The sequence below is a fragment of the Electrona antarctica genome (genome assembly GCF_951216825.1).
Source record: "Electrona antarctica genome assembly, chromosome: 19".
Taxonomy (NCBI): Eukaryota; Metazoa; Chordata; class Actinopteri; order Myctophiformes; family Myctophidae; genus Electrona; species Electrona antarctica.
Window position 1 is genome coordinate 17,157,212 of NC_136800.1, and position 27,537 is coordinate 17,184,748.

Consider the following 27,537-nt stretch of genomic DNA (forward strand, 5'->3'; position numbering starts at 1 on the left):
ATTAAGCAAAAGTAAAACTATGATATAGAAAAAGTAAAAGTCCTGCATTCAACATTTTACATGGAGTAAAAGTACAAAAGTATTGGCATAAAAATAAAAATAAAAATAATATATATACTGTATATATTCAAAGGTTAAACTCAAAGGTTTGAACAATTGGACAAAATCTTTTGAAAAATATAACATAATAATGGTTAATGTATGTTTTAAAATGTGTTATTTTCAAATAATAAATAACTTTAGTGGACTAAAAAGTACAATATTTGCCTCTGTTTGACTCCACTATTTGATATAGTGGAGTAGAAGTATAAAGCATTGAAAAGTGGAAACGCTCGAGTAAAGTAAAAGTACCTCTAAGTTGTACTTGAGTAAACATACTTTTACTTTCCACTACTGTCTCCAAGTAACCCTATACCCACAACACAACCCAACACACCACACTCTGACCCCGGCCCCATTGCTGCTTACACATGAAAATATTACGCTCAGCAGTGGCACTGCCCTACTCATTCCAAAATGCAGCATGGCACATACAGTAAGCTGCTTTTATTGCATGTGTGTGTGTGTTCGCGTGCGTGTGTGTGTGAGTGCGTGCGTGCGTGTGTGAGTGCGTGCGTGCGTGGGTGTGTTGAGTGGGTGTGTCTGTATGTGTGTAAGTGTGTGTGATTGTTCACATGTGTGCATTTCTATGAGTGTTTGTGTGTGTGTTTGCTGGGGGGAGGGAATAATTTGCCTATATGTAGGCTATGTTTGTTTAAGTATTGTATTATTTATTGTACAATACCCCCTATACTGTGTTTAATATCAGCTATGTGCGTGTGTGCACGTGCGTGTGTGTGTGTGTGTGTGTGTGTGTGTGTGTGTGTGTGTGTGTGTGTGTGTGTGTGTGTATGTGTGTGTGTGTGTGTGTGTGTGTGTGTGTGTGTGTGTGTGTGTGTGCGTGCTTGCGTGTGCAAATGTGTGAACAATACTATATTATATGTGTTTGTATGAGTGGTAAGGACACTGTGTGCATGTACTTCCTGTCTGCACGTTTGTTGACGTTTCAGTTGTTTTTGTTTTCATGGTCGAAGCTGTTAATATAATAATAAGTCATAATAAACCCTCGGGGTCATTTAATGTTGGGTTTTTGTGAGTTGTTCCTGTGTTGTCGTAGTAACAGCCATACGCACATAGCAAGGCTGAGGAGCACCGTCAGTGTAATCTGTATTGAAGCAGTCACGACAAAGCATATCACCTTTGCCATAGGTGTCCACCTGTGCCAGGGGCGTCATTTGGGTCCCAGGGGATGGCCATTTCCTCCCCCTGGAAGGGGGAGGAAATGCCCATCCATCTACTGTACAATGTACAGTACAGTAGATGGATGTACAATGTACATAATGTGACACACGTTACCGTCACGTGTTTTCTTGTCAGCCACGCAATCTTTCAACCTGCCGTCCCTATATTTCGGACATGTCATTAGAGAAACATTTTCAAAAATACATTTTATTTAAAAAAAAAATCTAAAATAGTGAAAATAGCGGTGAGCTTGTAGATCTGCTATTTTACCTATTTTTGAAATATCTATTAAATTGTAACTTTTTTTTGCCACCCTATTTTTTTCTGAAATGACGCCTCTGACCTGCACTGTATCACTGGTCAAGTCTTTGACCCTCGCAGCCTTAAGCGCCCGTCCACAGACGCTGACTGCTAATAATGGATGGGAACTGTACCGTGATACTTCAGAGGGAGAAGAAAACAGAGAGAGAAAAAAAAGAGAGTTCATTAACAGTTTGCTAATGTGGCAAGTCCCTGAAAGATGGACCACTGGGACATTTCCATTTTAGTCTTTTCCTCAGGTTTTAATCATGCAATTTCATGCACATCACGAAGCCAGCACTCTCTCCCTGTTCGGAACTGGAACTACCATCTTGTCTTCTCCTCTCACAGCCCTTTAGGTCAGTTATACTGAGGTATACTTAGTCGTGCACCTGTGTCACACAGTGCATTGCCATTGTTTCTAGCTTGTAGATCGACAAGCTAGCGCAATTGAGTATAACTCAGGCTTTCATTATGTGTACTTCATAGATGCGCCACGTTGTCAGTTGTAGATCAGTTATCAGCGAGTGACACCGTCATATCCAGGCATATAACTTAGGTTTCAGTCAGCGTCTGTGTCTGAGCCTTAGTTAAGCCTAATCAATATTTAGGCTTTAGGTGGTGTTCTCAGTGTTGAAGTGCTCTCTGTCAGTTTGTTATTGTGTACATGGGCCTGTCCTCTATTGAAACTGTGTTCTGATGTATATACTGTAGGTAATATGGCGCTACTCTACCTGTCGACTATAATGACCTCATTAAGGATCCTAGCGCTTTAATTGTTCTCTCTGTGTCTCTGTTCACTAAATACTCTCTTCTCTGAAATGTAGACTGCCTTACTGGCATGAATTACAAGTCTGTATTGCCAAAGCTAATTGTAGAACGACAGTCAAAACATCCAGAAGAACAACTGAATGGTTCCTGTAGTCTTCACATGGTATTATCAAAAGGAGGGCATAATTGAGGAATTGCATCAGTTGTTATTTTCTGTCTCTGTATCGCTCCTCAATAAACTTCTTCCTCGTCCCCTCATTTGCTTTGTTACTGGTGTCATCATTGTGGACAAAGGGTGACAAACATAATATGTTTGTCCCTATATTATAGGGAAATACAAAGCTGGATAGACATGGAGACTCCTGTTACTGAACAAACACTCTATAGCAATGAGTACTATCACAATATAGAGCTATTTCACACTTATTTTAACCAACTTTAGGCTACACTACCTTTAGTTTAAACAAGATTGACTGAAATCCTAGAATACATTTTAGTATTGTATTATTGACTGTGTAATGGTAAAATGTACTGGAGACAAAACACGACTGATGGAGAACCAAAGAGAGAGCACACAGTGAACCATCCCAATCCTTTAGGTCACAATCACACATGAGTTACAGCATTTTTAGCAAATGTAAATGTATGTTCCTCAGAATAGGGATGCTAGGCTGAATTAGTGGTTAATTTACAAAAACGACACGGTTGGTCGATTTGAAGCAATATTCAGGAATTGAGGTTGGCCTGCTGGCAGTGTGAAATGTGCAAAATACAAATAAATAATAAGAAATATGATGCTGATCTGCTAGTAGTTTGCGAAATTAGCTGCGGACATACAGACGGACAGATGGATGCCAATGCCATACACATGCTATCTCAGACTGAAAGAAAATCCGTACTCAGACATACTGACATACACATGCATTGCCACACTCAGACATACAGACATACATATGGACATATAGCTGTGCATAGGAGACTGTGTGCCACCGCTCAAAAATGTGCCAAATATAATTGCAAACCTATATTATGATGAAGAGCAGAGCCTTATCAACACAAGAGGGAGCTATTATGCCATGGGTGGACCATTGATTGTCTCAAACCTTACCACTGTTGTGGTATTCTGCAGATCTTATGTAGTTCAAGAAGACTAGCTGTTGGATACATTATTTTAGCAGTGTCTTGATACTTTTGCTTAAGTAAAAAAAAAAGTACTTTTTCAATCTGGGCAGTGTGGTATGGAACTGTATGGACATAAATAGTTTGCACTTTGCACTGGTCTGGGAAGCTGTTACAACCCAGCAGATGGCGGTAAAGTAACATTATTAATGTATTATTATGAATACCAAGATCACCGCCGTAAAAGATAAATACAAATAAATAAATAAGTCAACATTAATCTGCTGCCCCATCTGGCGGAGTCAGGTTAGGCAACACGAGGCTTGCCTTCAAATAACAAATCCTTCCAATATTGCTCAGCTAAAACTTGCGTTAACTTTACGGTGGAAGACTACAGGGTTTCTGTTTACTGCTCAGTGCTCATCAGACCCACAGTCCCGCCTACTGTATCCGGTAATGTACACACGCGTAATGCACGCGCCCACACCATAGAGTATGGCCCACACCGAAGCGTTTCCGTATCTGTTCCAGACCGGATCTGCAAACCGCAAAGTCGAATCGGCCCCCGGTCCGGCTCAGCGTTAACTGCGCAACAGCTCTGCTGCGCTGTGATTGGACGGGGACACCGACGGCGCGTTGTGATTGGACAGCAGGGCACAGACAGATATCTATGCAGACAGTTGTTCGGCAGCTCGAGCGGTTTGACAGGAGAGCACGGCTCATATGAAATGAAACCAAGTGAAGTGACAGTGCTAGACTTAAAACAGACTTAAATATACTGCCCAGCGGACGACTTATTTATTAAGATACTGCAGTACAACAGTATAACGGATAACGGGACATTTAACGTTTACCTGGCCTGCCTCGTCGTTCACTACCGAATAGAAAATCCAACCACAAACAGGAATTAGAGGAAGGATTATGTGTGTTCTTGTCATGTAAACACGGTGTTCAGTTCGAGGATGTCTGTCCCAACGGGAGGATGATGCCAGCAGCGTTGTGGTGGCGACTTGTTTTAGTGTGGCTGTGTGTACTGGTTTTAGTCTCTCGGTAAGTTTATGAATTCACTTATTTATTAATTTTATATTATTCCATAATCTATTAGGGAATTACGTTTATTGCGGTAACCGTCTGGCTCACAACAACACACATACACACAAGTGCAGCTAACATTAGCTAGGCTATGTTAGCCAGAGCTAACGTTGTATTGCTTGTCAGACAAAACAGATCTACAAGCTAACAACGCGTCGCAATGCGCCGCGTTGTTCGCTTGTAGATCTGTTCTTTTTTGGCCATCGACACCGTCGTACTACGAAGTATACACGAGGCTTGATGTGGCACCTGATGGGCTGACTTGTGTGATGTGATGCTAGGACGGTGGTGGTGCAACACTTGTAGGCTATCATTTATCTCTCACAAAAAGTAGTTTACACGGGCGCCTCCATGAGAGCCGTTTAATTAAAATCCCCAAATATGATTATAAAACCATAACATGAATCGATTCGAAGGTACTTGTATGCAGTAGTTAACAATTCAAATTCTCAATGAATTTATTGTACCAGTCATTGTATCAGTTATATAGCAGTTTTTCGTAGTTTTTACATTTCAGAATTCCACTTTTTTAAAGTGATATATACATAATGTTACATTTGGATTTGCTTTTTTGTTCAATAGCATCGGTTTGTATTTCACAATCACAACATCACTGTTCATAATGGTGGTAGGTGGTGGTCACCTGTCAATCATAGACCATGTCATGACATGTCATCTTGTCTGATGCAGAAACTCAGTCAGATGATCTGGGGTTGGAATCATGATTGGAGCTCGATCCGTTCCATCTGGTCCAACAGGTTTCTGAAAGACTGAGAGAGCCAACATAACTGGACTGTAAGCTCTTGATGGCATTAGCAATGGCCCTTTATGTAAAGCTTGATGAGAGAGAGCTGTTTGCTGTGGTACACTATGCTCTCATATCAGCACCGTAAATCTGATGATGCCACAGCAGGTCACTATAGACTCTAGAGAGAGAGAGAGAGATTATGATGGAGGATGATGATGGGTTTTGAACCAGTATGCTTGATGATACTGAGCACACTGTCGACCTGACCCTACACATCTTATGCAAGAGTGTTAGTTTGAGATCTTTGTACGTGATGTTGGAGCCGACCTATGTTACATTTATGACTCACGTAATCAAGTCAGCAGTAGCCCTACTAGTCAGCATGCTTTGAATGTATGTAGTCTCAGTCTGAATATGTCCAGGCAGAAATGTGGTTAGATATCATATATCAGATCTGGATAGTCATACCTGCTCTTGTGTTTATAATCGTGCATGCCTAATTATATAAGGTGTGTCTAAAAGATCATGTGATGTGTACAGATACACTCGATCTTTGCTCTGCTCTGATATGATGCATGTTTATCTCTTATGTACAGTTGTATAGGAGCATCAAGACATCCACTCTCCTGTTGACTTTCAGTGCCAAGCCCCTGCACAGGAGGTGGAGCTATGGCACAGCTGCCAGGCCCGCCCCACACATTCAGCAGGGAGCTCGAGCTGGTAGTTACTTAGTGCTGCTTGGTTGAGGGAATAAGGCAACAACTCCCGTAGGGATGGAAACAATGCTTCCAATGAATGTTTTGCTCAGTCAGTCACATCTCATCCATATTTCAGGGCGATATTCTCTATATCAGGCAGCCAAATGTGCCTGTGTGTGTCTGTGTCACTGTGTTCTATTAACAACCTGTCCTACTTCTGGGTCCCGTTTTATCAGCGGTCTCTAGCTAATTGGTACTCATGAGGAAGCAAGATGGATTGGGCTCTAATAATGGTCTGCTGTGGATCTCTGATCATTTGGCCAGTGTGTGATGTCAGTCATCTGTGACTTCAGTGCAATGTCGGTCATCTTCATTTTAACCAGTATCAATTCGGCCTCCATTAACTAACAGCATAACATTTTCTTGACCTGCTCCATTTTTTATGCAAGCCAAGCCATGCCTTATTACCACTACTTTGTACATTACAGCTGCTGGCTTTTAATTAGGAGACAAACTTGAGTGCTGTTTGTTTCACTGTTTATATGACTTGGCCAGCTTTGCGAGACGGACATGCGCCAGCCACATCAGTGGCCAAGCAGACGGCTTAAACGGAAATCCTAAAAGAGGTTCTTGTGAATGGCCCGAGTGTTGACAAGGCCAAGTGCTGGAGTGTGATCTTTAAAACTGGAGCTCTATACACTCGCTGACCTTTATCCTCCAGTTGGAACGTGAGCGTGTTGAATCTTTGTACAGTAGTAGGAATGGGACGATATTAGTTGTCCTGAGTCATCATGACTCACGACTGCAATTCAAATGGTTTCCAAGAGAGTGTTTAGTGCACTTGAGTATATTTCTCACACCTCTACAAGCACAACTAAAGCCAGACAAAGTGAACATGCTAACATTTTTGCTTTTGTATCTTAAAAGGAACACAATTTGGCACGTATCATTCTCTGGGCCACAAGTCTAGCAGTTCTGTACCACTAAGTTGTTCAGTTTCACACTTTGACTATATGCCACAATGCCAGTTGAACTTTATATAATTTAAAAAACATATGCCACAATGCCAGTTGAACTTTATTTCATTTAAAAAACAAACAAAAACAATGCACACAATGTTACTTTGACTTATTTGTATATTTGTCCTTTTTTATGCACAAGGACCTTTATTAATGTTAATTAATAAGATGACATCTTATCCAGAGCAAGTTACAAGTATGAGATTGAAACTAGACAAAGTGCCCCTCGGGGCACAGGTCAGGTTGTGGCCTCCTGGTGGTGCTATAATAAGCCAATGTGAAAAGGGTGCCAATTGGATGATTTGAGGCATTTTGTTCCAAAAATGTGTTTTGCAAAAATCCACCTGTTGGTGGCGGCCGTGGCGCTATAACAGGCCAATGTGAAAATGGTGGGATATATTCCTCAGCCTAGTAGGAACGTCTGTGAAAAATTTGGGGCAGAGGTTCATTGTTGGCATCTAGGGGGAGTGTGTGCAAAGTTTGGCATCGACACCAACGCGACGCCAACGGTGCCGGAGATTAGCTGTACACAGACGGACGGACACGGACCCAGTGCAAAACATACTCTAGTCTCTCCCCATGCCTTCGGCCTGGTAGAGACAATAAGCAGAGTAAGCATGAACTCTAGTCAGCAAAGAAAAATAGTCGCATAGAGAACAATGTTGTAGTGCCTCAAACTAGAAACGAATTTGTGGTCAAAGAAAATATAATATATACTGTACAAAACACATGAGAACAAGCATAGTAAACTAGCAACTATCGAACAAAGGTGACAGCCAGGAAGGGATAGAAGGAAAGAGAAGTGCTGTGGTGAGTCTTCAGACTGTGGAGGAAAATTGTCAGTCTGCAGTCCCGTGGAGCGTTGGCCAGGGTATTTTAGGGATGGTTGGGACAGTATTCCTAGGCTTGATCATGTCTTGAAAGTATGGGGGTGGCAGGTGCCATGCCTTTGGATGTAACAGTCGGCAGTGATGAGGCTATAGCTGTACACAGTAGGTTTCATCATCACTGCCACGTCACTGCTAGTGATTATTGTTGCTTCTCTGCCAGGAGTGACCTCAGTTGCAGTGACACCGATTGCTTTCCTGACATTATGTCACAACACACATAGCAGCATGTTACACTGCTAGGAGGATTATTTGACATATTTTGTCCAAAAACATTTCCCATAAAAGACCAGCACCGATGACATGAGTCATGAACGTGACATGAACAGATGATAAATAAAACAATGTCTTGTGTCACCTTCTTTTAAAGGAGCTTAATTTAATCAAGAAAGGTTTTGGCTTTCTCCCAGTCAAAGTTGGGAGATGCGTGACTTCTGCTTTTGTCCTCTTTACCTGACTTTGCAGACACAGATAAGAGAAACTGACCTTGTTTAGTGCCATGGCCACCTTTCCCATAACTTCATGCCGTGAGCCTGTACAAGACAGCAGGTGTCTACGTTTCATTTATGACCGTTTTCCTCTCAAGGACTATAAAATAACTTATTCCAAATATGTGTTTGTGTGCCAATTTTCTGTCAATATTGTGCAGAATTACCAGATGACCTCTAATTGCTCAAAGTAAGTCTACGGAACATTCCTACTCGTGACTCTGCATTTTTCTCTCTGTCCCGTAGGCATCCCAGCTGTTATGTCGGCTGCACAGAGCAGCTGCAGGAATCCACGTCCCTGCCTGCACAGGACATCGTGTCGGAGGAAGAGCAGAGTGAAAACACTCCGACGGTAAGACCACAAACCACAAACGCAAGGCTCCGTAAATGCTCGACCCCATTCACGTAAACATACTTCATTAGGTATTTAATGGTATGTTCAACTACTACCATGGGAGCTCTGGTGTCACGGCAAATGTAATACAAATGTTTTAGCTGCAAGCAGCGATAAGGGGACCAAGACGGAAGGAAATAAGCAATAAGAACAATATGCACAATAAGCCATAGAAATGTGGAAGACTGAACTTGAAAAAAAGAAGACCATGTAATTGTGACAGGGTCGGCTTTGATTTTTGGCGGGGGGGGGGGACTCATACGCTGATTTGTTGGTACCCGGATTTGAACCCATGACCTTGTCTTCTAAAGGCGGGAGCTCCACCTACTGAACTATCCAGACACAATCAGTTGTTTTGTCGTTAACAGCAAAATTCATGTTTTCACGTACAAACTTCTCTTCAACTGGGATTTCAAATAATGGTCCATAGTTTGTATGTAGAACGTTTCACCCAAATCTCTTAAAGATCCAGGCAGAAAATCAGGTATAAGCCTGTTTATAACATGTTTATTTTTCAAACACAGTTATTATATGAGGCGATCTAAAATCACACTATGGGGATTACAATGCAAATAAAAAGTACATGAACCCGTGGATTTGCGCCCTCTACCAATATTGACGTCAGACTTCGGTGCTCTATAGTATTTGAATGCAGATGGGTAAGCAGCTTTGGCATGTGGCAGAGTTACATTTCTGCAACTAACTTTCCGCAGGCTGAGGAGAGCTGGGTGTCACATGTCCACTCTCTGTCCGAGGATGAACTCATGACAGCTGGACAGCGGCCAGACGAGGACCTGGACACCCAGGCTTTGGCGGAGGAGGACGAGGACGTGGAACAAGGTCCCGAGGTACGGCGGTGATTGGATTCCAACACCGATGAAACGGCGTCAATCCTGAGCCAAGATTGTGTTGTTGTTCTCACGAAAGCATGCAGTGTGTTGTGACACAGCGATAGGTTTACAGTCCAGATATGATGATATGATATAACGATTAGCTAATCCTCTTTAATACCTTCTTATAGCAGCAACATGGAATGTATAATGAGGAAAGTGCAGAATTAGAGGGAGCATAATGGAATGCACAGTGAACTAAGATTGTATGTACATCAAGTACACTTATCAATGGTATATACGCCTGTAGCAAGTTGTTGCCGCCAGAAACATCTGTTTCCTAGACAACCAGATAGACACACAGTTTGATCGTTCAAACATATTTTAATATTATACAGATACACACTGACTGGCAAGCTGTTACAAGCCAGAGTTGATAGACATGCTGCCGTAACAAGAGGCCTGGTTTTCTTTCTGAACTGATTAGTAGTGTGATCCATTCTATGCTACGAATTCCCCTACTAATATCTGTATCTGCCTGTTATTGTTCCCCACACATGAATGCTGAATCTAGTAGCCTAGTCCTGCCAGTCGCTATGAATTAAAATAAAATGTGGACATACCAAACGAAATCTATCAAGAAAATACTTGGCAGATTCATGCGATTTCAGTACAATGATGCCCCTGGTTTCCAAGGGACTTAATTTTGGGAGCACAGGCTAAATCCATATCCGCCATTCACTCTAAATTGGATCATCTCTAGGTCGTAAAATTGGAAAACAAGTTGATCCCAGTCTATCCCTGAGTGTGTGGGGATGACTGTTTAATTTATACTGTGTATATCTATTAGGGTGTGCAGTCACACCCAGCTCAGAGTCCAATTAGTTTGGACTCAGGCCACGTGTGAGTGCTTAAATCAGCCATCACCCAGACCACAGCGCCCTGACCCTAACGATTCGGCTATCGGGCGTTTTGTTTTTAAACAGCTTACAGTGAGGCTACGGTGGGGATGGATTTAGACCTGGACATGGTCCAACTGGCTGGCCAATGGTTCACTTCATCTGTTGTTCCCGGAACAACAGGTGGAGCATTAGGAGGGTGTTAGCTGTTCACTCCTCCAGCAAAGAGGCCAACTACATTTTGACGTCCATATTTCACCAGACAGTGCAATGTGTTTGGGAATGCAACAGTTAATCGAACTAATCACTTATGAATATTAATATTGAAGTTAATACAATTATTATTGATTTTTTTTAATAGTTTTCTTTGTCGCATTCCTGAGCCAATAATTACTATGACCGATTACTATGAGTCAATAGTCTCCTATCGAAGACTCCGCCGGTCATCAAATTATTTGCTCAGTAACAAACGACACAAAATCTCCATCAATTCATGGCTTCATGGGGTGTGTAATTGATAGAAAATAAGTAGTTTTTTGAGTGAACTACTACTTTAACCCATTTAGGCCTGACCTCAAAATTTAAAAAAAATCTTCTAAATCCTCCAGTTTTCTGAAATACATATTTTCACGATTTTTCAAAAATAGCAGACCTACAAGCTCGTAGCGCGCCACTCGGTGGTGCGCTATGAGCTTGTAGATCTGCTATTTTTCAATAGCTAAATTATAACATAATGTTTAAAACACCAAAAGGGGTTCCCGGAACCTCCCGCCCAAAATGGGTTAATAAGATAAAGATATATGGAGGAAATTGAAACTTCCATGCTATTTTTATCACTAAGAAATGTATTTGATTACCTATCAGGCTATGAGAGCAGAGGAGCCAGCAGCAGAGGTGAAGCTGGAGACGGAGACAGAGACAGATGATGCAGCAGCAGCAGCAGGTGAGCCAGAGCCAGACACACAACTTCCAGACACTCCTCCTCCCACCATTACTCAGGACCAGCAGCCAGCCGTCTCTTCGGAGCCCTCCCCTGCATCCCCCGCATCCCCTGCATCTTCTGGCGCTACGGCCGTTACCCTTGACGACGCTACGTCTGACTCTGCAGAGGCCTCCAGCATCTCTGCTTCACAGGACCAAACCCTCAGCAGGTAAGCTGCCATCACAGAGAACCCTTGATGAAAACCCATTGAGACCTCAGGCCGATTCTACAAAATGTCTGCTAAATAAGTAGTTCTCAAACTATTACATAATTAAAAATGATTCAAGATTCCTTTTTTCAAGAACACTTTAAAGATACAAAATAAATAGCAGATGTACAAGCTTGCAGCGCGGACGATCAATTAACAATGGAGAAAAACATACTATAATGTTCTATGTTGAATCGGTCAACTTCTTTATTGGTTTGTTGTTGAACCAAAACACATGGTCTGCTTTCTCTTTCCAGTGGTTCAGACAATGTTGAATCTGACATGCCTCCGCCTGAGCCCAGCGACGAACATTTGGCCACGACTGACTGTGAAACAGGCGAGGCCAACCCTTATGATGATGCAAGGTGGGTACAGTTGGTGACATGCCCTACTGGATGACATAAATATAAATAAATACAGCACACTTCAGCCAGTGGAAGGTAGAAGGGCAGAAGGGCTCATCGGTGCTCAATCTGGGAACCTATCGGCAAAAACTTTTAAAAATGTTTGTTAGCGCAGCTCAGAATCTGTTTAGATTAGTAGCAGGGACAACTTTTGTGTTTTTTTTAAAAAACGACAGCATAATTGCTGATGTTGTAATCAAATAACAACCGATGTATTGGTCTGGCCCTACTGTGTACCCATACCATCCACACCTGTTATACTGTACAGATCTGGGCGGTGATATACTGTAGATATCTATCTATAGCTCTATGTAACAAGGTGGAATCTTTCTGTTAATTATCTTCTGCCTTTGTAGTCCTCCGGTGGTCTTGGAGAACACTTCCAACGCTCACATAGCGGGTACCAAGACCCACACAGACCCAGCAATGAGTCCTCCGCCAGCTCACAGCACAGATAGCCTGGGGGGCAACACATCACACATGCTGAAGGAAAAGGTATGCAGCAGGAATGCGCCGATTTCATCAGCTGTACAGTATCAGCCGATACTTGCCTCACTCACTGCCATCTGTGTAAATCGACAAATATAGATGACATTCACCACCGGTGCCAGTGGCTGATGTGTAAACTGATCAGTTCGGAATGACAACCTAGTGTGGAAAGCCTGGTGGGGCGAGGTTACAGTACTTGTACATGACACCAGGCTCTACATTTGTCAATGGAAGAGTACTATGAACTAGGGAGACGCCTCCAACCACTGCCGATGTGCTAGTTATACAGTTGCTATACAGATTGGTTAAATTTACAGTTTTATTCATTAGAATTCCGGATTGCAGATTTAATTTATGCCTTTAATGGTTGTTGTTTTTTAAATGCTAAATCCTAATGTATACACCTACAGATGTTCTACATTTACGTTTATATACATGACATACTGTACAGTGTACATACATGCATGACATACAATTTACAATTTAGGCATTTAGCAGACGCTCTTAATCCAGAGCGACTTACATTAAGCAATAACAAAAGCATATCACATATATAAAAAGTAGTTATCATGAATCATGCGTAAACTAAGAACGTAACAGTGGAGTATCTATGTAAACTATACATACTATACTATATAATATATTATACATGTGTACTATAAAGTGCTATGACTACATAAAGTGCAATTCTAGAGCTGTCTACGTAACAAGCTATAAGTCTGTTTAAAATACTATAAGTCTACATAATGTGCTATCTAAGGGGCTAGGCTAGGGCAAGTGCTACGGGCCATGGTGGAGTCTGAAGAGGTGGGTTTTCAGACTACGGCGGAAGATTGGGAGTGAGGCTGCAGTTCTGACTGTGATGGGAAGTGCATTTTGGAGCCAGAAGGGAGAAGAGTTTGGGACGTGTGGAGCGTTGTCCCGGCGTTTTTAGTGAAGGTACCTCCAGCTTCCCTGTGTTGGCTGATCTGAGTGCGTGGGAGGGTTTGTAGGGTACGATCATACTTGTGAGATATGGGGGAGCCATGCCTTTGGTTGCTTTGAATGCCAGCATCAGAGTTTTGTATTCTGTGCGGGCAGCGACCGGGAGCCAATGGAGGGAGCGGAGAAGGGGGGAGACGTGTGAGAATTTTGGCTGGTTGAAGACCAAGCGGGCTGTGGCATTTTGGATCAGTTGGAGGGGCTTAAGTGCACATGCCGGTAGGCCAGTAAGGAGGGAGTTACAATAGTCAAGTTTTAACAAGACTGTTGTCTGGATTAGGAGCTGGGCTGACTGGGTGAGGAACGGTCTAATTCGTCGTATGTTGTAGAGTGTAAACCTACAGGATCGAGTGACAGCTGTGATGTGTGTTTTGAACGAGAGCTGACTGTCCAGGACAACTCCAAGGTTCCTGGCTGTCGGGACAGACTTTACCAGGGCGTTGTCTACGGAGATAGTTAGCTCCCGCATAGGGCAGGACTTAGCTGGGAACAACAGAAGCTCAGTCTTGTCTGGGTTCAGCTTGAGGTGGTTGGAAGACATCCACTGTGAGATGTCAGCCAGGCATGCAGTGATGCGCTCTTCTACCTGGGTGGCAGAGGGGGGGAAGGATAGAAACAGTTGTGTGTCATCGGCATAGCAGTGATAGGATATATTGTGAGCAGAGATGATGGTGCCAAGGGATTTAGTGTACAGTGAGAAGAGGAGGGGACCAAGTACAGATCCCTGTGGGACCCCAGTTTGGAGGGTGCGGTGGGATGATAGCAAACCTTTCCAAGAAACCTGGTAAGTCCGGTCAGAGAGGTAGGAGGAGAACCACTTCAGCGCCGTCGCGCCGATGCCTAGATCAGCTAGGGTGCCTAGGAGCAGCTGGTGGTTCACTGTGTCAAATGCCGCCGCTAGGTCTAGGAGAATCAGGACTGCAGAGTGGGAAGCAGCATGTAGTGCTTCTGTGACTGCGAGGAGTGCAGTTTCCAATTATTTCTTAATTGTTGACAGGGTTTGAGTCCTGCAGTGGCTGCAGAAACAGATTCCAGCACTGGTAGCAAGGACCCGGAGGACAACCCCACGTTTGATGAGTGGAAGAGAAAAGTAATGGAGGTGGAGAATGAGAAGAGTAAGGATATGCACCAGCTTTATTTTTATTTTTATGTGAAGCTCCAGAGTATCAAATCAAACATTAGGACTGCAATTGTTGATCATCTTAGCAAACATTCTATCGATTGCTTTTTTTGATCACCTGTAATCTAATAATTCGTTTTAAAAATATTTTTCAAGGATTGTGTATATCGACAAATTGAAATCTTTGAAATCTTTGTCACTATGTGATGTTTTGTCGTGCAAAAATAGTGAATGTAGCCAATCTACAAGCTCACAACGCCTTCACCATTTTTTAAATTTTAATAAATTATTGTCAATCGATTCATTTGATTAACTGTTGCACCCCTACACCAGTGTTCTTAAATGATTGTGTGAGCTTGAACGCATCATCTTTCTGTTGCATTTTCACCGGGTGGTTTTTCATCTGTGCTGCTGTCAATTCCGCTGCTCATCAGGGTGTGAAAATAACACTTTGCACAACCTAATGCTGGTCCATTTTGACTGTGGCTGGTATATTTTGTCTATACAAGCAGCCACTTGAACATTTAACCAACCATCACTCAAGGATCTTGTTTGGTTTTATAATGCCTTTTTGGCTTTTAGAATAGAGCCAAAGTGGCTTTTGTAATCCATCAGCCACTATGGCGTCTGACAATTAGATTTTGTCCACTGTTGCCTTTGCTGTAGTTGGCTGAAAGCAACTTGAAGTTTAAGTGAATATTCCGAATGAATCTGTATAAAAGAGATTTAGAGAATTTCTTCTGTGTCTCCATAGCTCAGGCTACTCATACCTCTTCCAATGGGGCTTCTGTTCCTGTGAAGAAAGTTCAGAAGAACTTGCAGAACAACTACGCATCAGTGGAGTGTGGTGCCAAGATCCTGGGCTCCAACCCAGAGGCAAAGGTACACCTCATACCTACTGTACGCTTCACAGTGACAATATGAACCACATCGTTTAAGAAACGGTTGAAAATCCATTTTTAGAAACTTTTCTCTTAGTTGATTATCTGAATAGAACGCTGTGGGAATTGCCTTTTTTATTTTTTTATTGAGCTATTTATGTATTATAGATGGCATAAATCGTTTTTCTTTTTACATTATTTGTAGCACAGACATATTCCCATAATTCTCCCTCTGTTGTGGAGTTTTATCAGATTGTATTGGTATTTTGCATGTAAAGCGCTTTCGTTAGGGAAATGCTTAATGTTACATTTTAATAATTATGAGTGATTTGTTTTTACACAGAGCACCTCAGCCATACTAATGGAAAACATGGACATGTACATGCTAAACCCTTGCAGCAATAAGATATGGTATGTAATGTACTGTATATACATTTTTACATACTGTAGTGCTACATAATTATGGCTGAAATGATCATTGTGATTATTTTTGCTTAATATTACAATTACAGTTATTATTAACAGCTATTGATGATGGTGATTTCTGGTGGTAGATTGTTGTTATAAATACTTGTATTTATAACATAATGGTATGTATTGTAATGGCGTGTGTAATTGTATTGTGCCTGTAAGTGTAGATGATTTGTAAAATGTTCTGGTTGTTGTTAACCTTGGGTAATCGTCAGGAGACATGGGCAAGGTGAACAGCTGTGAAACTACTTTTCATTTTCAGTTAAACCTTATTTTTCTCACTCAGGTTCATCATTGAGCTCTGTGAGCCCATCCAGTTGAAGCAGTTGGACATCGCTAACTTTGAACTGTTCTCTTCAACCCCCAAAGACTTCCTGGTGTCCATCAGTGACAGGTCAGCGCTGCTGCTACTGTTTAACAACATTGCTGTTACTGTACATCGAAAAACACATAGCATCACACGACACGGGCATGTTTGTTGAACCTTTACGGGAAGGGTAGGGGAGTATTTTAAAGTCCCTGGGGGAAAGTTAACTGCTTTTACGGCTTCACTCAGCTGATTGCTCAGATGAGCGCACAGGGGCATTTGGATTCCATAGAAGCCAGCATGTCTTACAGTATATGGAAGCATGCTGTGCAGTGAAAATAGCCAATCTGCAAGCTCTCAATATGTCTGCAACACATTGAGACCTTGTAGATGAGCTATTTCTGGTTATTTATTTAAGATTAGAGCTTTTGAAGTGGTAAAACTAGCAATATGTTCAGAAACATCTTCCATGAAATCTTAATAGTCTCGGATATTTCATATAAAAGCAAACGTTAAAGCCTCAGTCTGTGGTTTCTTCACCTAGTGGAACAGCAGGAACACTATGTTACTAAAACATAATCATTTTACATAGTGTGTTTAGGAATCAGTGCTAGTGTGGGGGGCTCCTTTCATAAAGTTTCACAAATCGCACATTAGGACTTGGTCATACAAACATTTCCAGCCGTGACATGTTATGTTGCTTTAATCCATGCATGCTCTGTCATATTAACTCAGATATCCAACCAACAAGTGGCTAAAGCTGGGGACCTTTCACGGCAGGGACGAACGCACAGTGCAGACCTTCCCTTTGGACGAACATCTGTACGCCAAATATATCAAGGTGTGTGCACAGAAATCCATCGGGTGCCCTTACAAAATCCTGTCTTTTTTTTAACCTTTATTCTGTACTTGAGTAGAGTACAACAAATCACTGTAATAAATGGATTGGGAAAGTAGAGGTCTCTTAGCAGGGCTGCTTTGTGTATGCTGACTGATTCTATGCTATGGTCCACATGGGCAATAAACCAGTGTGCTCACACTCAGAAGTACAAAGTTAGGACAGAATGTACAGAACACTGCAGCTACAGTATGGGAGAGGTTGGCAGATCTCTTGCTTTGTTTCCATAGCATCTTGAATCTAAACCAGCATACATTTCGAGGTCCTGTTGAACAAATGCATGTTTATATCCCTTAAATTTATTATCTCTCTCTCCCTCTCTCTTCTCTCTTGTTTCCCTTTGCATCAGATGTTCACCAAGTACATAAAGGTTAGCCCTCTTTTCTCGTAGAGGTTTGTGGATGAGTGAGTTCAGTAGAGGAGGTGGAGGGAAATGAGCTGTGCAACCGAGTGCAGTTAACAGATTAAATTGTTTTAAAATAAATCCATCCCTTATTCCTCCATGAAATAGAAACACTGATAGACCATATAGCTTTATCGCTGTAAATTAAATAAAATTAGGGCTGCAGCTATCGATTATTTTCTTAACGATTATTCTATTGCTTATTTTTTTCGATTAATGAAATAATCACGAAGCGTAAAAAAAAATGTAAAAAAATTGTAAATGTAAACGAATTAATTAAGTCAATTAATTCTTAATTGACTAAAATGATTATTTAGTCTGATTAACCACTTGAGCCATATTTTATACTTAGTTGTACAACGGTATAATGCAAAAATGGCAATCTACAACGCAAGCTCACAACATGTTGCATAATTGCATTGTGACGTGTTGTGAACTTCTAGATCAGCATTTTGTTTTTGCTATTTTTAAAAATCGATCAGATTTTCTTTTTTTTTTTTAAATAATTGATTAAATAGATAGATACGTTTTGATTAACCGCTGCACCTGTAAAATAAAAGCAGTATGTACTTCCAATTCCAGTTGTATATGAATCACAGGTTGTACTGTATGTGGTTGCTCACTGCTACTGCCCTCTTTCATCTACAGTACTAACTGAGACACAGTGTTGCTTTTTTCTACTCGCCAAACTATAGCTTTGCACTTTGCACATACAGTAATGTGATTAATGCTACATATGCTGAGTGGTGTGGAACATGAAAGAAAAAAAGTAGCATGTCTTCAGTACAGTGTGCGAATAAAACAAATGTCTTTCAGGTGGAGCTGTTATCTCATTTCGGCTCTGAGCATTTCTGTCCCCTCAGTCTCATAAGGTAAGCCTACTTGGCAACAGTGGCAACACTTTGAATTGTGTCTGTGAGTTTATGACAAGTCAGCACAAGGTGCAGCACCTTCCCACCAGGAACTTTATAGTGCAGTGTCTCCCTGAATCCCTGCTCAAGTTTCACACAACTTTCAGAAAAGGATGTCAAATGTTATGCAATAGTGCGCAATTGCTGCTGGTGACATTATCTTACCCTCAGCCGCTCCCCTATACTGTAGCAGTGCACTGCGCGCTGTAGGAGACCTTACTGTACTGTTGCTGGACTTGGCACGTCTGCTTATGGGGGCAGGGGGCAACAACAGCCCGCCTGCAGCATATTTTCTAATGTGCAGTCCAGCCACTCCCCCTTAGCCTACATAGAACATAGAGTACTGTTGTATTTTTATTGCAGATGGATCACATTTAAACAAACGGCAAACTAGCACATGTTGTACCCCAGCATGCTGTCCTAAAGAATCTTAGTACACAATGTACCCCAACATGCTGTTCTAAAGAATCCTAGCACACAATGTACCCCAACATGCTAAAGAATCCTAGCTCATAATGTACCCCAACATGCTAAAGAATCCTAGCACACAATGTACCCCAACATGCTAAAGAATCCTAGTACACAATGTACCCCAACATGCTAAAGAATCCTAGTACACAATGTACCCCAACATGCTAAAGAATCCTAGCACACAATGTACCCCAACATGCTAAAGAATCCTAGTACACAATGTACCCCAACATGCTAAAGAATCCTAGCTCATAATGTACACTGCTGTTATAATCAAGGCGGAAACTGTATGTTATTTCCATGAAAGCCTACCAAATGTTTTTGAATACTAGGGATTATGTATGGGATTACTAGGGATTATATATTCTACACCGGGATTCTGCAGTGGAGTGTCATTGTTAACAATGACTGGTTTGTCAAGATGGTTAGGTTGATATGTGGGTGAAGAACTCCTCATGTTCAGCAGGCGGGACCCAAGATAGCGGGGTGGGGTGGGCCACTGCCCATTCATTGACTTCCATACTTGCATCACAAACCTTTTGATGCCACTCAAATCTGCCCTCTGGTGGCCAGTGGAGATTTAACAGAAATTGAATTACACTGTCAGTTTTAGTGTACAGTACATGTTGCACTGCTACCCAAGCCTTACTTAAAGACGGATCCCCATAATGTGCTGTTAACCAGGGTGTTTGGGACCAGCATGGTGGAGGAATATGAGGAGATAGCAGACCCCTCGGAGAGAGCAGAGGATCCGGATGATGACCTTGGTGAGAACACTATAGCTTTCCCATTGTTTATTTATTTATGTAACCTTTTGTTTAAGCAGTAAAGCAGTCTCTTACGAGTGTGAACTGGCCAAGAGAAGAGGCAAATACATGTTACACATCTCTGCCAGTAACAACAAATACAGGACAATATGTTAATAACAATGAATGACAGACATATATCATCTGTAAAACAAGGAGAAACACAGAATCTTATTTGATCTGAGACTAGTTCAAATTTAGAACAAATGGGAGATTACAGAGAGTGGCCGCTTTGTGAATGAGAGTATACCAATGTATAGTAAGAAGTACAGAGTACAGTGATGAGTCCTGAAGTGGAATTGGTAATAAACCTCAGTGCAGGATGAAAAAGTGGATCAAGTTTATCCAGTGTTGAGGAACAGGCAATAGACAGTATCACCATAGTCGAGCTGCGAGAGGAAGAGGCCAGGCTATTTTTGAGAGGCAGGGAAGAAATTGGGACTTGTGCAGTGTAGCATGGAGGCATTGCCCTAATGCTTAATACAGTAACACGGAAGACTTGCATTCAGCGGTAATGACCAGGCTCTACATTTCTCTGGGAATTGCAATGTTGCTGATTCAACCCTTGTTTCGCACTTGTCCCTGAACAAGCACTTAACACCTAACTGCACCCTGGGCACTGTACAAATTGCAATAATAATAGCTATTATTATTATTGCAATTTGATAGAAATTTTATAGAAACCACTGCCCCTATTAGTTAGGGCAGGTAATTGCAGAGGACAAATTTCATGTACTGTATGTGCAAAACAGCCAAAGGGGACAAAATTATTATTATTGTCCTTACAGATTACCCTCCTGGCTATGTACTGGGTGAGATCAAGTCTTCCAAGAATCTGATTGGATCAGCCAAAGGTAAGTTCCTTGTACTATCGTCTAAATGTGGATGGATAATATTGGTCATTCAAATATAGAATACGTATTTATGATCCCATAGCTGGGAGTTAGTAAAGCGTAACCCAAGTTTCTCTTGTCCTCACAGATGCCATTTTGAACATGGTGAACACAGCCGTCAATGTTCTCGGGGGCAGTTCGGAAATGCAAGGTATGTCTGACACACCAAGAATGACAACTATGAACAATCTTAACCATAAGGGATTGTCTGTAAACGTATTATAGAATTTGGTTCCCTCTAAATTCAGATGTATTTTGATTGGGTGACAGCGTGTTTATCGTTCCTGAAATTGCTCTGAAAGTGATCCCAATGATATTGTTCACCACTGTCATTATAACTGTGGTGTGGATTCCACTTGATTTAGCACTGGTTGTCAAACCATTACATTTCATTACGGTTCCATTTGGTTCCATTTGTACACTCAGAGTTACAGACCCTGTAAGGGTCTCAACAGTAACACCCATTACCACACGTGTCATTCAGTCACAAATCATCTGGATTGAACATACAGTATGAAGACAGATTTGTACCATTTTTAACCTTTTACAGTAACAATTGATGTTTCTTTCTCTTCCCGGCTTTCTGAAGGGAATGCATCATTTCAGGAAGTGAACATGACTGAGCCACCGCTGCAAACTGATGCCAACACGGAGGCTGCTGGAGCCGCCAGAACCATCGCCCCCATGTGAGTAACATGTGTCTCTGGAAGACATCGCCAGAAACATTACAAGTCTAGACACTCTAGAGTTCTCTAGACAGACTGAACAATACTATGGAATTCTTAAATGTAATAGATATATTTTAATGAACGTATGAATGATCTCATTATATAAGCATCACTTAATTTCACTGCATATTCAGGGTAAAGTAAAATCTCAGGTGGAAGCTCTGTTGCTTCCAGTTCTAGTCTAGAGACTGAATGAACACAGTAGCACATTATGGGTGAGGTTGCTTTGCCACCAGAGGTATTTTTTGCTAACGGCAGCTTTTAGTGTCCGGGTAGGTCAGTTGGTAGAGCTCTGGCCTTTGGACCACAAGTTCATGGGTTTGACCCTGGGCACTGCCAGCGTCTGAGTAGCACGGCTTGGGTGCGGCAAATCATGTTGTAAGAACTAGGTGTGGCACTCCACACCTTACAATCCATCTCCAAAGGCTCTTGCACATTGTAACAGGGATAGACTCTCACGTTTCTCGACTGATAACGACAACAAGCCTCTCCGACCTACTTACTTAGCTTTGAGGTTTTGTTAAATGTACTGTACTACTTTCTTCGAGTCTTCAATGTGCTGTGCTTCATTTGACCTCTCTAGGCCTGATGCAGAAGAGGCGGAGATCCTTGTAGACTCTGATTTCCCTGCAACTGAAGCCCCCCCGCCGGACCTCCCTACTCCAGAGTTACCTATCACTGAGTCCACTGAGCTAGAGCTCCCTCCAGTGGAGGACAGCATTATCACCCCTTTGCCAGCAGACGAGGATGAGTCGATCAGCTCTACCATCACCCTTCTGGGTGAGGAAGAGGATGAGGATGAAGAGTCGAAGGAGGAGAGGGAGGCCAAGGAGAAGCGACGGCATGAAAGTTCGGACTGCTGTGGACCACTTTCCTTCTCCTCCCAGCCCTCTTCTACTTTCTGCTCATGTTCGTCTTCTCTCCACGAGTATCTCATGCAGCAGTGTTCCACCCGGCTGTCCAAGCAAAGGAAACCGCAAATCCAGGAGAGCAATGCAACAATTACTCATCAACCCTACCTCCCTGCATTGAATCTACCCTTCTCGCCTCCCGCCAGCCAGGTAACACAACCGCCGCACACTGAAATAAACCAACCCCAGGACAAGGAGCTGGACCCTGGGTCGGCTGAGACCGCGGCCAGTCCCTCAGAGGTGCCACTTATTCCAGGAAACGTTACCGAGCCTCAGACAGGGTCTGTGTCTGAGCCTCCCGTGTTGGAGCCCAGTCAAACATCAAGCCTCCCCAAACCCAGCGCCACAGAGTCCCCCACTGCCAAGTCCACTCCTGCCGCCGAGCTACCCCAGCATTCATCCAAAGACCTGCCCAAGGAACTGAGACCTGATAGGAGCCAGGATGAGCAGGCTGCGGAGAGCCAGGGAGGGACTGCAGTCTCTCCTAGTGTCTCAGTCCCCATCACTGACAGAACCAGTGGCAGCGCCACAGTGGAACACGTCTCTGTGCCCCCGACAGACGACAAGCCTAAGATGGATTTCGGGCAATCCGGACAAGATCCCCCCTCCCAGGAAACAGAGTCCGTAGTACCAGCTCACACTCCCCAGCCCAGCACCGCTTCAGAACAGCAGCCTGTCCCTCCAGCCACACCTGAGAACGGTAGCCCTGCCCCTGAGGAACCTCTCCCAGCTCCACCCACCGCCTCAGAGCTTGACCCCTCCGAAGGCCTGTCTGCCACCGCAACAGAATCCAAAGTGGTCGATGATCTCATGGAGGACATGATCTTCACCTCGACCAACGGTCATCTGCCTCGCCCTTCCTCTACCTCTCCTCCCTCCTCTTCCTTCTCCCCCACTCACTCTGAGTTCTACGCCGAGCTCCACAACATGACGGAGCAAGGGAACGGCAACCAGGTGCACGGCTCCAGCCAGAAGGAGTCCGTGTTCATGAGACTCAACAATAGGATCAAGGCTCTTGAGATGAACATGTCACTCAGCGGTCGCTACCTGGAACAGCTCAGCCAGAGGTGAGGACACACACACACACACACACACACACACACACACACACACACACACACACACACACACACACACACACACTCACTCACTCACTCACTCACTCACTCACTCAGGTGCTGTATATTACTGACCAAGAAATTGCATTATTAGGCCTGAATATGGAAATATTAATATCAGTCATGCTGTTTGTTCAACGTTTAAGACCTGCAAGGAGCAGAAACAATTTGGGCAGAAGTCTTTATTATTTTACAAAGATATTGGGAACTACATTTTTGGTAACACTTTACTTTAAGGTACATACCTCATTAGCCATTAATTGATTGATTGTGAACATAATTAGTAAGTGACAGATGATGTGGTGCCATTAGTCAACTGTAATGAAACTGCATTGGTGCAAAAATAACCATTTTTCTGACGTGTAATTCAAGGTATCGAAAGCAGATGGAGGAGATGCAGAAAGCTTTCAACAAAACCATCATTAAACTGCAACACACGGCCAGGATGGCAGAGGAGCAGGTGAGCGCCGGAGGCAAACAAATGTTAATTTAAAAAGATGAAGTTGATTGTATTTAAATACTAGATCATTTCCCCATAAGTACCTGAGAACCAGTTGTTTACAACAAGCATCATGAAAAATGGCCACAGAGACGTAATCGGCGTCCCACATGGAACCCAGCGACTGTTTGCGAGACACTGATGGATTTCCACCAAAACCAGGCTACAATTACTGTAGCTTAACGTTAGAGTTGTAAATGTTCCACCATCTATCATTGCTGTACGTTCGTTTACATTTTTTCCACTTGCGTGTGATCAGTCCAGATGACTGATGATGATTTACTAACTGATTTACCTGCCATCCCCCTTCCCCCAGGACCTGCGACAGACGGAGTCCATCCAGTTCTTGCAGGGCCAGTTGGAGAACATCACACAACTAGTTCTCAACCTGTCTGTCAGGGTCAGCCAGCTACAGAATGATGTATGTACAGTATATCTGTATATAATATATTATACAGTAATGCCTATATCCAGGATGTGTTCAGGCCAGGAGACAAAATTAACAGGCCATTTGAACCACATAAACACTGGTGTCCCTGTTTTGGGCAAGTACAGTTGCTGCAACATATTGTGAGCTCTATGCCTGGGAGGGACACAGGTTTATTAAGAAATATATGATGGGGTCCCTGCAACATATTGTGAGCTCTATGCCTGGGAGGGACACAGGTTTATTAAGAAATATATGATGGGGTCCCTGCAACATATTGTGAGCTCTATGCCTGGGAGGGACACAGGTTTATTAAGCTCTATGCCTGGGAGGGACACAGGTTTATTAAGCTCTATGCCTGGGAGGGACACAGGTTTATTAAGCTCTATGCCTGGGAGGGACACAGGTTTATTAACCGTCTGCCTGCCGCCATTCATTAATCCCTCGATTGCGTATTGCCAAGGTTTTATCGCGCGTAACACTTACTTTGAAGATCCAAATATCCGTAATCGCATTGTTCCTGTGAAAAGCTGCTGTGTGTGGTATCATGACCGGTTGTTGTTGTCTCGCTCGGCGGTGGAAAAAGCTGACCGCGAGTATCACAGCGCCTGCTACAGGCCGTTGAAAACGCTTGTCTGGGACAAAGCGTCCTCTGCAATGTCGCTTCTGTGAGATAAAGCCGTCTGAAACCAGAGCCGGCAATGTAAGTGGATGCGCGCCTATTTTCAAAATGGCCGCGCCCATTGTGTCAGAAGCATAACAAAGCTAACTGACGGTAGATTTCGATACGATCGTATTAAAACATGCATTAATTAATACATCGCTGTTAAAACGGCTTTTCCGTTTGTGGCAGGCCACAAGATTCTACGTTTTAAAATTCCTATGTTCCCGGCAGGCCTCGTGTTAAGAAATATATGATGGGGTCCCTGCAACATGTTGTGAGCTCTATGCCTGGGAGGGACACAGGTTTATTAAGAAATATATGATGGGGTCCCTCTCCCTGCCCGAAATGCACTTTTATATTGTGTGATAAATACTTGGTGAATGAATGTACTGGTCTCACTTGTGAAGAGCATGTTTTAGACAAAAAAGCTACCACACACTGGTGTCATTAAACCCAGCTACCTACATAATCTATCCATTTTAATTTGGAAGCAATCTGGGAACCGATTGGCAAAACAAAGGAAAAACAGTGCCCTCTTTTTTTATTGACGTGAGTCGACAGTCTGTCTCGAGAGACTAATTTGGAAGTGACGCTGTAATTTTGATCTCATTATTATTTAGTTGATCGCTAAAATTGATTGCTTGTCTCGCAGGTGTCTGACAGACAGAGTTATCTGCTGGCATCTCTCACACTGTGTCTGTTCCTGGGGCTGATCCTGTGTGCCAATCGCTGTGGCACCGCTGCAGACATTGAACCACCCGCTCTGCTGGCAGAGCCGGAGCCCCCAGAAGAACCCAGGAGCTACAGCAACTGTGAGAGGTAAGACTGATCTATGCTTAGATGTCATGCGCCACAAATTGCTGATCTACAACCTTGCACGCGTTGGGACTGTGAGCTTGTAGATTGACTGTTTTTGAAGTGTCTGTTTTCTAAAACTTCTAATCAATATAAAGTGTTTCAAATAGATTAGAATTGATTTTGCAGTATTTGCATCTCTTAAATATATCGGTCAAAGCATCGACGGTAATCGCCAAAACTCTGGCATCGGTTGGGCTCTGCTTAATAGTGGAGTTAATTAAAAGGGGGACAGACACATCTGTGATATGATTACCATGACAAAGGCAGAGCTGTAAAGGAGAAGAGCCTGTTTGAAATGAGCGATGGGTAGCTGTTGGGAGTTTTATAGCACGTATACTGCGTCAATAGGGACATTCGACAAGATTACCATCGTAGTTAAATCTCAGAGGAATCTCGCAAAAGCCTTCAAACATGTTTTAACAGATGTGATACGACTCTTCTCGTCCTCTAACATTAATTAAAATTTCCCCAACAGGCAGTTTGCCTCGTGTGACGATACATGGTTGAAGAGGCGAGCGTCTTATCCGTTGCTGCATTCTGATTCAATGCAGATCCCTACCACTGAAGGCAAGTCACTTCTTTGTGCCATGGTGTCAGTGCAATATTTGTATGTATTTCTATTTTCTAATGCATGAAAAATATAACTAATATCTGTGTCTTTTGTTTCTTGTTGCCCAGGTCCAGAATCTCTGCCCACAGTGGAGACACAGAGGTTTTCTCCAGCGAACAGAAAGGTTTGGACGGTACCTACAAAAATGTGAATGTGGTGCGTTTGGGAGAAGCACCGACTTAGAGATATCTAACTTGAATGTTTAATAAACATTAAGAACTTTCACATTCTTTCCTTCCTTTACAGAAGCGACGTGCTAAGGTAAAATCCAGAGAGGGAGTGGAGACCCTGAAAGCCTCCTTGCCTACTCCAGAGCTGGCCAACGGTTTCACTGTCTGTAATGGCCTGCCACACGCAGCAAACCCGGCACATCGGTTACTTCACCCAGCCTTTAAAGACTCACCCTCGGAGGGTAGCTCCGAGGGCGGCTCCTCATCACACTCGGACGACACCTCCTTCTGCGGCATCACCACGATCGCCACAGCTTGCACGCGGCTCTGTGATGGCCTCCCGCTGCCCAGGACCAAGGCGGAGAAGCGGGCATTGAGACGCAGGCGTCCAAAGCCCGGCCCCTCGGTTGTGAACTTGCTTCAGGCCCAGCGGAGGGACAAGATCGATTACATGCCCGTCCCCAGCACCATGCAGGACCTCGTGAGCAGGAGCAATGAGCTGAGCTCTGGAACATTTGGGGTGAATGCTGCCCTCTCAGGTCCTGCCTGATAAAACACTGCTCTCCCTCACCGACTGTAAAACTCTCCTAAAAAGAGGGTGGATGTTATTTCCTGTATGCACAGGACAGCTTGAAGCATTGATGCAAGACAATCCCATCACTGTTGGCTTTCATTTCATTCAATCCATGTTCTTTTGTTGAAATCTTCTCTTCAGGCTTTTATATTTGTGACACTTCAAGTTAAAAATGAATCAAGTTTTTCCAATCCTACCATTAAAGTCTTCCTTTGTCTCATGGCAAA

The 27,537-nt window shown here is 43.0% G+C and overlaps 1 protein-coding gene across 4 annotated transcripts; it reads left to right on the forward strand.

Annotated features, from left to right (window-relative positions):
- The first annotated feature begins 4,150 nt into the window (after window positions 1-4,150).
- On the forward strand, window positions 4,151-27,537 carry LOC306912376 (SUN domain-containing ossification factor). 4 transcript variants are annotated; one of them, XM_079488550.1, is made up of 24 exons: window positions 4,151-4,521; window positions 8,650-8,755; window positions 9,511-9,645; window positions 11,391-11,677; window positions 11,974-12,081; window positions 12,477-12,615; window positions 14,588-14,705; window positions 15,465-15,592; window positions 15,935-16,002; window positions 16,349-16,456; window positions 17,105-17,210; window positions 17,617-17,637; window positions 18,487-18,542; window positions 19,737-19,819; window positions 20,647-20,712; window positions 20,840-20,902; window positions 21,341-21,437; window positions 22,063-23,457; window positions 23,881-23,968; window positions 24,324-24,428; window positions 25,751-25,917; window positions 26,432-26,523; window positions 26,635-26,699; window positions 26,813-27,537. In XM_079488550.1, the coding sequence occupies exons 1-24, from the start codon at window positions 4,454-4,456 to the stop codon at window positions 27,284-27,286; spliced, it is 4,143 nt and encodes a 1,380-aa protein (XP_079344676.1). In that variant the 5' UTR covers window positions 4,151-4,453; the 3' UTR covers window positions 27,287-27,537. The 4 variants fall into 4 exon arrangements, with proteins under 4 accessions (XP_079344676.1, XP_079344677.1, XP_079344679.1 ...); XM_079488551.1 differs by having other exon boundaries at window positions 26,635-26,690; XM_079488553.1 differs by having other exon boundaries at window positions 26,635-26,722; window positions 26,813-26,952.